Source organism: Crocuta crocuta, unplaced genomic scaffold (assembly GCF_008692635.1).
Source record: "Crocuta crocuta isolate KB4526 unplaced genomic scaffold, BGI_CrCroc_1.0 scaffold50, whole genome shotgun sequence".
NCBI lineage: Eukaryota > Metazoa > Chordata > Mammalia > Carnivora > Hyaenidae > Crocuta > Crocuta crocuta.
Window position 1 is genome coordinate 886,644 of NW_027527428.1, and position 9,412 is coordinate 896,055.

Below are 9,412 nucleotides of genomic sequence, written 5' to 3' on the forward strand. Positions count from 1 at the left end.
GCCACGCACAGAATACAGCCTTCAATTTAAGGAGCCGTAACAGGGAAGCCGCTGTCATGCTAAAGAAAACCGTTGAATTTAATCAGCAGTTTGTAGCAGCAGGGGAGGCAGCCGGGGCTGGTCTCGCGGCAGGTGTGGGCGCCGCGCGGTGGGGCGGCTCTTCTCCGCTTGCTTGGGTTTGGAGTTCATGGACATGCCGCTCCCCTAATTTAGGGATCACCCGCCCGGCCACAGCCCCTGTGCCTCCAGCCCCTTGTGGCTCTGGCAGCTCGTTCGCGGACGGGACGAGGAAGTCGCCCGAGTGCAGCCGCTACTCCTGCACCTCCCACCCTGTGTGGGCTGACGTAGCAGTCACCGGGACATGGGGACAGCATGGCCCTTGGGTCTCTTCGCCAGAAGGTCTTCAGTTACCCCACAGGCCAGGGCTGTCTTCTGATAACTCCTACCTGCTGGAGTCTTACTACACTTGCTGGCATAATGCCCCGGTTTTTGACACTAAAAGAAAGAAATTAATGGTGTGACTTTTCGTAAATTCAGATCCCAAGAGAAAAATCCTAACCTGTCTAGGGAATCACAAGAGCTATTAGCTGCCTAACTACCTTTTTGGTGTTGCACAAGTGGGGAGGGGAAGAGAGACGGCGGGCAAATTCCAAGCCGGCTCCTCGCTCAGTGCAGAGCTAGACGCAGGGCCTGAACCCACAAAGCCACGAGATCATGACCTGAGCCGAGACCAAGAGTCGGATGCTTAACCGACTGAGCCACCCAGGCACCTTTGATGGATTCTATCTTAAATGAAGCTCCATTTCAGGCCCGAAAGACCCTGAGGTTCCAGCCAGTATCGCCCTCCTGGAGAACAGGGCTCTGGATGTGCAAAGGCCCGAAAGTCAAACATACGAGAAAGGCAAGGGCCCTGCTCCCTGCCCTCTGCTGAGGGAGCTTCTACGGCAGAGAGAAGCCAGCAGCACAGGACAGTCGGGGACCTGGTCAGCCCAGCTGGTGTGACTCTGGCTCGCAGGGTTGTGAGTTGGCACGCTAGGTGTAGAGATCACTTACAAATAAAATCCCCAAGACAAAACAAAAAGCACAGAACATAGAGTTTATCCGGAAGGAAGGTATGTCTGTTTTTCTTCTTGATAAATGGGGGAGGGTGGGGGAATCAAAGTGCTACATTCCCTTCCTTGAGGAACATTATATATCAACTCAGAATTGATAGGCAGCAAAGCAGCTGATGAAAGCTGTTTAACCTACTAGCTTTTAAAGAAAGTAAGTCTTGTCTGGCCAGAGAAGTTGGATGAGGTCGTGGAGACAGGGTAACATTGGGGTAACCAGTGCCCCCTCACTGCCCTCATTCACACCCCTAGACCCCAGTGTGGTGGTCTTACCTGACCCAAAGGGGTTACAAGGCTACTCCCCTTACTTCCCCCTCGCCCTCCACAGAGCAGTAGCCTGGTGGGTCCGCTGCTACTCACCCTGTAGCACAGGCCAGGCTCCAGCGTCCTGAGTCCCAGGTGGTAGGAAACCAGCTGCTCTTGGGGCCTCTGGGCGGGGAGAGGCAGGCCCCTCGTCGGGGAAAGGGGCTGGCGAGGTCCCCAGGCACAAGCAGGAGGGGCTGAACCCCGTGGCCAGTTGACAAGCTGCTGATAAAGTCAGGAGAAAACACTGCAGACACGGTGACTTTACACCGAGAGCAGAGGCTCTGGCCTGGTGTTTAAATGCAAAGCTGGGTTCAAGGTGCTTTATGATTACGGTTTTAATGGCCAGAAGCGTGCCATGGGCTTGTGAATTGCAAACAGCGACTGAAGAGGCTTCCCGCCTTCCAGCCGAGATCCCACTTGGACGCAGCAGAGGGCGCCCTCCGTGCCCTGGCCCGCCTTCCCTCTTGCGGAGGGACAGGATGTGGGACCGCTGATTGACGGGGCCTAAGCGCCCGCCCCCCGTTCCCACGGCCAGACTGAACTGGCCGTCCAACATTCGGCCGTCCTGACCAGGGGTCAGCAGAGGCTTTCTGTAGAAGACCAGACGGTAAAGATTTCCGGTTTTGCAGGCCGTCTCGGCTCCACTGCAGCCACTCAGGCACGAGACCGGCTATAGGTGATGGGGACGTGAGCAATAAAACTACGAGCACTGACATTGCCACGTGTTACGGCATATTCTGGGGTTGTTGGGTTTTTTTTCCCCCTACGATCTATCTTAGAAAATCATTGTCAAGTGCCAGGCTGTACAAAAACAGGCAGTGGCCAGATCTGGCCCCCAGGCTGTGGTTGGCTGACCCCTGGTGCAGGTGCGACCTTGGACCAGAAGCCCGGAGCTGGGCCCCTCGTTCTTTCTCAAAAAGCCATACACAGGTTGGGCTCCTGGCTAAGTTGGAAGAACATGGGACTCTTGGTCTCAGGGTGGTGGGTTTGAACCCCACGGATTACTTACACACACATGGCCTCCACCTAAGGAGAATTCAGGGGCTGATAAGCAGAGCAGTCCTACCTGAAGCAGAGGTTACGGAGGTGGGAGGGGGTCTGGGCCGCGGCCTCTCCGGGGACTGGCGGGTACTTGGAGCAGATCGCGTGAGAGGGAGGGCAGCTGCGCGTGGTACCAGAGTAAGAGCTCTCCGGGGAACAGGTGCAGTAAAGGGAACGAAACACACCCCTGCCCCGTCCCTGCCTGCACACTCACCTTCGGGTAACTCTGGTTGAATAAAAGATTCGTCTTGGGACTGAGTGAAGTACAGAGAGAGAGAGAGACAGTTATAGCCTGGCTCCAGCCCCATCACCTGCTCATTAGCATGCCCCTCGCCAGACTACTGCAGATTTCCGGTTGCTGAGCCCTGCGGGGAAAGGAGCCCATGCCCCAGCCAGTGGGGAGGGGGAGAGGGAGAGAACTGCAGAGGGCCGGGGTGGGTTTTAAAGGTTTCTGCTCATTTCTAGAACAGTTTGGGAAGAGCTATATGCCTGTGCCCTGCACAAATACATATGAACAGCCTAGGGTAGAGGACAGTGCAGCCCTGAGCAGGGGGGTGGGGGTGGGGGCCGGTGCAGGGTGAGCTGGCAAGGAAANCAGTGAAGGTATGAAAGGACCCAGAAAGCGGGCCCTGTACTAGATGGGAGTTGCTAAGCTAAGTGTCATACTTACTGGGCAAATCGGCACTTGGGTCCCTCAGGGCAGAAGCCCACGAAGTAGTTAGCACACATTATCTTACGGACATGGCGGTGTTTGCACAGGGGACCTGCTGGGCAAAGAGCAGCCAGAAACACACACGATAGATCTCACCCGGAGGATACGGCAGCCCTAGCTCTCCACTTAACAGGGCGTATAAACCTGTCCTCTCCGGGCTGCTTCCTAGCCACGTGGCCGAGAGGGGAACGGCCACCTTGGAATGTGCTGAGGTGGGTGCCAGCTGGCCAGTCGTAAACAGTAGGGTCGGAAGTGTCCCTAACACACTGCATCTTGGAGGATTTGCATGGCTGTAGACTGTCATTTGTCATCTTAGCTCCGGAAGCTACAGCTGAGGAAAGGCTAACCCCACCACAGTTTATTAATCGTCTCCTAAGATCTCCCCAAAGGCACACTGCCAAGGACTCAGAACGACACGCCTGAAGACCAATGAAAAGAAAGAACGTGGTACTCAGAGCACAGGGACTCCGATGGGGGGACCCTGCCACTTAATGGGCACGAGCAGCATGCTTAGGTGACAGCACACCCCCAGGGGGTAAAAGAAATAGAGAAGAGAATGCATGTGAACAGTCTCCTCTGGGCCAGACCCTATACCAAGGGCTTCCTATGAGGTCCTGTATCTGACCGGCTCAGTTACCCTATAAGGGAGCCATTTTCCCCTTCCGTAAGTGAGGAGATGCATTCAGCGATTCGTCCAAGGTCACACAGCCATATATTCTGAAGTGACTGGGATTTGAACCCACGTAAGCCCGCTGGGAGAAGCCACACCAGGCTGACTGTTACAGTATCACAGAGGGTTCTTTCCTTCAGAGCCAGCCTGGAGAGAACTGTGGAAAGGTCTCCCATTGGGATTTTAACCCAGGGACACACCCCACGGGGCCTTAGCAGGAACACGCATCCTTCCCCTGCTGGGGTCTCCCCCCCCCCCCCCCCCCCCCCCCCCCCCCGGTANCCCGATCGCCTAGCACTCCCTTTCCGTCAGGGCTCACCATCCTTGCAGAAGCCTTGATCATACCAAGGACAGTCCCAGGTCTTGAAAGCTGGCTTCAGGTGGAGGAAGGGACACTCCTTGTTGTTGCAATCACCTGAAAAGCCCAGCATTCCTTATGGCCATTTCCCCCCTTTCCCCAAAGTGGACTGACCACACCCCTTGCCTAAAAGCCACTTGCCTTCCTTCCGACAGCAGCAGCTTTTCAAAGACAGCAAGGATTTTCTAACCCTTCCCTCAATCTAAGAAGGATGCATCCCAGTACTACTCGCTAAGTAGGGCTTGGGTAGGAATAAACACATCTAGAAAAGTGGAGGCAGGGCCAGGTATCCAGAAGGAGGGACTGGAACAGAAGGCATTTGGAGGTCACCAGAGAGGAAGGAACGAAGGAGAGGCAGGGAGAGGAGAGCCAGGGCGAGCCCCTGAAGATCCAAGAAGACTCAGTGTGGATGCATTTCGATTAAAGCCCCCTGTTCTGCGTCTCCGTGACAGACACCTACAGTGCTTCTCGAATCAGGGCACAGTCCTTTCTGGTGGAGATGCCAAGAAGAGCCGTGGACTGCTCCCAAGCTGGCACTGGCTTGAGGCTAGATGCTACCCAGAGACCCGTGTAGTTGCACCATGTCCGTGCTACAGACCAAGACTCAGGTAGGTCCCCTGGAAGGAGCCAGCCTTGTGGGACAGACCACTTGAGAATTGTCGTAAGAACCCTCTTAGATTTCTCCCCAGAGGCCCAGGGGCTTTGAAGGAGCCCTGAGGAGAATTTGGCTCATTTGTCACCTCATTTGCGTAGAGAATTGGCGAATGCTTCCGATCCCATGCTCCTTCAAAGTCTACAACTCGGTGCTTCTCAGAGCCAGGAGGAACTTCATGGTGTTCACCTCACTGGTTTTCAAACTGCTCCAGAGATCTACTTAAATGTCTTCTGCAAAGCAGGTTTCACCCGAAGAAGAGCACCGCTGATGCTGAAGAAGAGTTTGAAATCACCATTCCCTCCTGGCCCTCCCCATCTCACAAATGAGGACAGCAGTGCTCAGAGAGGGGAACTGCCGTGAGCAGCCCCGGGCAGGCCTTCTGAGGAGTGGAAGCGACATCCGTCCCTTAGGGCCGGTGAGCATTCGATCCAGGTGAGCATTCGATCCAGGAGGCAGTGGAAAGTCACCTGTGCAACGCTGCCTTTCTGTCCTGGCCTGGATGCACCGCGCTGCATTCCTCTGGTGGCCAGCAGGTGGCACCCTCGCCTCACCCTCCAGCCCGCCTTTCCAGAGTCCCTGGTCCCTTTCAGAAGAGCCCAAAGAGCTGCATTGCCCAAACCCTGGGCCCCCTCGGCTGCCCCCTTCCCACTCCAACACCTCCCAACACAATGTTCTAAATAAAACAATTTACTTCCAATAAGAATGATAATTACTTTGGGGGCTCCTGGGTGGCTCAGTCGGTTAAGCGTCTGACTCTGGCTCAGGTCATGATCTCACGGTCCGTGAGTTTGAGCCCTGCGTCAGGCTCCGTGCTGANTAAATAAAAATAAAAAGCAATAATTACTTTGATATGATATTAGAGATACTCATTACTCCAAGAGCAGAAAGAGAGGTTACATACTATACTCAATGGTTTCCACGTACGCCCCTCACAATGAGAGCTTTTGAGGGCAGAAGGGAGCCTGGTCCTGTACCCATCCCCAGCACAGTGTCCGAGTCCCGAAAGAAAACCAATTTTATTGAAGGAATTAATAGGTGCCATTTTGCGGGGGCACCTGGGTACCTCAGTCGGTTAGACTTCTGACTTCGGCTCAGGTTCATGTTCAATCTTGTGGTTCATGTGTTTGCTGTCAGCACAGAGACCGATTTGGATCCTCTGTCTCCCTCTCTCTCTACCCCTCCCCAACTTGCGTGCTTACTCGCACACACTCTCTCTCAAAAATAAATAAAAATTCGGGCGCCTGGGTGGCTTAGTCGGTTAGGCGTCCGACTTTTGCTTGGGTCATGATCTCGCGGTTCGTGGGTTCGAGCCCCGCGTCGGGCTCTGTGCTGACTGCCAGCTCAGAGCCTGGAGCCTATTTCAGAGTCTGTGTCTCCCTCTCTCTCTGACCCTCCCCTGCTCACGCTGTCTCTCTCTCTCTCCTAGAAATAAATAAAAAAATATTTAAAAAAATAATAAATAAAAATTATTTTTTAAAAAAAGTGGCATTTTTAAATGAAAGAGGTTTAGGTGGTGATCAAGGGGAGCTGGGCTCCAGGTAAACTTTGTCCTTCCCTTCCAAGAACACATGCGGGCAGCTGGCCCTCAACTCCGAGCTGGCAGGACACGGAATTCTGGCCTGGGAGGGGCTCTTTGGGGACACTTCGCCTTCTTCCTGAATACCCGGGACCTCCCCCACCACCAGCCCCCGCCACCGGCACTAAGGGCAGCTACCCCACAGCTGCCTCAGTCAGAGATGTCCCTGGGGGCCGTGCCTCCTCTCTCCCTCGGCCACTCTTTTGGAACATAGTTTGGAAAGCCCTGGATGAGATAATCCTTAAGGCTCCTTCCAGCTCCAGAAAGCACCGAGCTGTAGGATTTTAAGGGAAGCTACTTTACGAGATCTGTAGCCCATTTGCTGATTCATTCTTTTTTTTTTTTCCGAAAACTATACTTTATTTGTGATAAAAATTGCTTAAAACATAGATTGTGCCAAAGATATTTTGGGAGGTCTAAAGGCCCTAAAGGCTTGGGTTGTACAAGGCCCACACTCACTGAACTCTCTATATTCTTTCTTTTTTTTTTTTTTTTTTACAAATAGTTTATTGTCAAATTCTTAAATGAGGTGGCAAGTGGCTACGGCTTCCCCCTGGGCAGCCCTGTGCGCGACAGAAGGATGCCTGGAGGCCAGGGGGACGGAGGACACTGGTCCCTACCCGACCACACAAGATAATTTTAGAGGCTGCGCTTCTGAACCTCATGACTGTAGGCTTACGGTTACCCTGCACTGCCAATAAGAGATGCTAGCTTTCCGCTTAGAGAAACAATGCAAAGTTTTCTTCTAAAATAAGACTCTGTAATAGCAAGACAATTGAAAGAGGGGACAGGGATACAGGTCAACAGGACAGGTGCTTTCTGTGTTTGGCCGTGACCGTGACTTTCAAATGCCTGCTGTTTGGGAAACACTGGCCTGGACCCACCAGGGACAGAGATATGGCCCATTCCAGGCTTATTTCCGGACAGTCAGGCTGGGTCTGTGATTAGCCAGGACTGCAGAGGGAAACAATTCAGCCTTTGAGTTCAGCCACACCCCACCCCTCCCTGGGGAGGGCGACCAGCGTGTGCCTGAGCCTGTGGGGCCGTGAGACAGGGATCCACTGTTCCTAGGGGGGTGCAACAGCAGGTGCTTGGGGCCCAGAGAGGCCTGGTCTGCCACCTGAGACATACACAGCCTCCTTTGGGCGCCCGTCAAGACGTCATTCTGTCCCCCCAGTCCCCACTGCCAACACCCCCTCCCCCCCCGCCCCCCCAGGGTAAGGGCTGGAGCCAGGAAGGGGCGTTACCGAACTTGGAGTAGAAGTAGCACTCGGGCATCCGGGTGACATCGTACTGGTGCAAGAAGTTGCACTGGTCGCCCCTCTTACACAGTCCCCGCAGCCAGTGCTTACACACCACCATCTTCTCCCCTCGGCTGTGCCGGAGAGGGCAGAGTTTCCCTGGGAACATCGGAGCACCCAGCTGGGAGGCCCCCCCCTCTGCCTGGGGCTCCCCAGGAGAGTGCTCCCCTCTCCTCCCCTGACCCCTGGCGGAGGCCACACGGAGGAAGGGCTGTCATCTTAGCACTATCGCACGTCTGCCCAAACGTTCCTCACTGCCCGGCCTTGCCCTTGCCCTTGCCCTTGCCCTTCTCAAACCCCGGGAAGCCCCAGCCAGGACCCTCACAGCTCCCCCCACCCCTCCTCCGGGCTCGGGGTGGGGCTCCTACCAGAGAGCAGAGCTGGGGTTCCAGCCCAGGGCCCCCACCCAGCATGGCCCCTGGCACACATTGCTCATTAAGGGCCTGTTAAAACCAAGTCTCAGAACTCCCCACAAAGGTTGTGTTGACCTAAGGGCCGGCTTTGTAACAACTTGGAAGGAAGAAGAAATGGCCTGTGTAACTCAGTTATCTTCTTAGGGGGGAGCTGCCGTCGGCAGGGGTGCCCCAGGGCCCACATCCCTCAGCAGGACCGGCCTCGTGCTTGGCCACCCACCCCTCTGATAGAATGTGAGGGGAGCTGGGAAGGGGCTCTTTGTAAATAGTCCTGCCCTCCCCAGGCCTGGGACTTGCTTGGGTGTGACCTTCACCAGAGCACTTGGAGTTCTTTGCAAGAGGGTGTGTACGTGTAGACGGTCGCTGCCCCCGCCTCCCCCGGTTCACCTGCTCACCCACCTTTCTCACAGACCCCTTTGGCGAAAAAGTTGCACACAGCTGAGCCGGACTCTAAAAGGGGAAGAAGGGAAGAGAGAAGGTAGCTTCCAGAGGCTGCACCTGCCAGAGGGTCTTTTCCTCCTCGGGAAGCACCCGCAACCCTGAACCTCCTCAAAGCTCGGGCCTGGGGGCCAGGTCCCGGCTCTTCGGATACTGGCCTCCAGCAATGGCCTCAAGACCTCAACACCGAAGCCCCCAACTCTGAAATACAGGTGCTGGCGGGGCCCGAGCCCGCTCAGGAGGCCGATGTGGACTTCCCTGGCTTCTTACAATTCCCTTTCTGTGACTCTCTGCCCTTGCGGTCTGGAAAATGGGCTGCCTGGAAGTCAGCTCCATTTTCCTGGAATCCTGGAGAGGATGTAGGAGGGGAGGCTTCAGCCCCTGGGAAGGGAGGGGCTAAGCTGAGAATCACAGAGGGCAGGCCCCAGCCCCCCACTCGGTCCCCTTGGTGCGCAGCAGTGAAGGCGCTGCCCGTCAGGAGCCCTACACATCAGCACATAGGCCCCCAGAGGGCCGGCTGACACTCTGTCCTCACTCACTGTCCATGCCCTGGAAAGGCAGGAGTCCAGTGCCTTTTTGCCTCTCTACATCCTTCTCGAAGGTGAAGGTGAACTGGTCCAGCCCAGCAATGATCTCTTGCATCTTCCATCTCCTGCCGAGCTGCTAAAACCTGCTCAAGCCTTTGCAGGTGGACCCTATATAGCTCATTGGAGGCCCTTAAGGCGGCAGGGCCCGGTGCTGCCCCCCTCATCCCCGGGGGCCAGGGGCCAGGTGCCGGCTGGGCTGCTGTCTTCTTACTCCCACCTGGTGCAGGTGCAGACGCCCCAGGCCCC

General features: G+C 55.5%; 1 protein-coding gene across 1 annotated transcript; it reads right to left on the minus strand.

Annotated features, from left to right (window-relative positions):
* Positions 1 to 1,742: 1,742 nt before the first annotated feature.
* On the minus strand, positions 1,743 to 9,221 carry CPSF4L (cleavage and polyadenylation specific factor 4 like). Its single transcript, XM_077756018.1, has 7 exons — positions 9,119 to 9,221; positions 8,541 to 8,591; positions 7,675 to 7,827; positions 4,158 to 4,253; positions 3,127 to 3,220; positions 2,482 to 2,577; positions 1,743 to 1,878 (listed from the first exon to the last, which is right to left on the minus strand). The coding sequence occupies exons 1-7, from the start codon at positions 9,219 to 9,221 to the stop codon at positions 1,743 to 1,745; spliced, it is 729 nt and encodes a 242-aa protein (XP_077612144.1).
* Positions 9,222 to 9,412: the final 191 nt, after the last annotated feature.

Coding starts and splice junctions, on each gene's coding strand:
- CPSF4L (XM_077756018.1), bottom strand. CDS start 9,221: ATGCAAGAGATCATTGCTGGGCTGGACCAGTTCACCTTCACCTTCGAG. Junction 3,221..4,157: donor TCAAGGCTTCTGCAAGGATG/GTGAGCCCTGAC, acceptor TTTGCCCAGCAG/GTCCCCTGTGCAAACACCGC. Junction 1,879..2,481: donor CTCCGTAACCTCTGCTTCAG/GTAGGACTGCTC, acceptor TCCCTCCGCAAG/AGGGAAGGCGGGCCAGGGCA.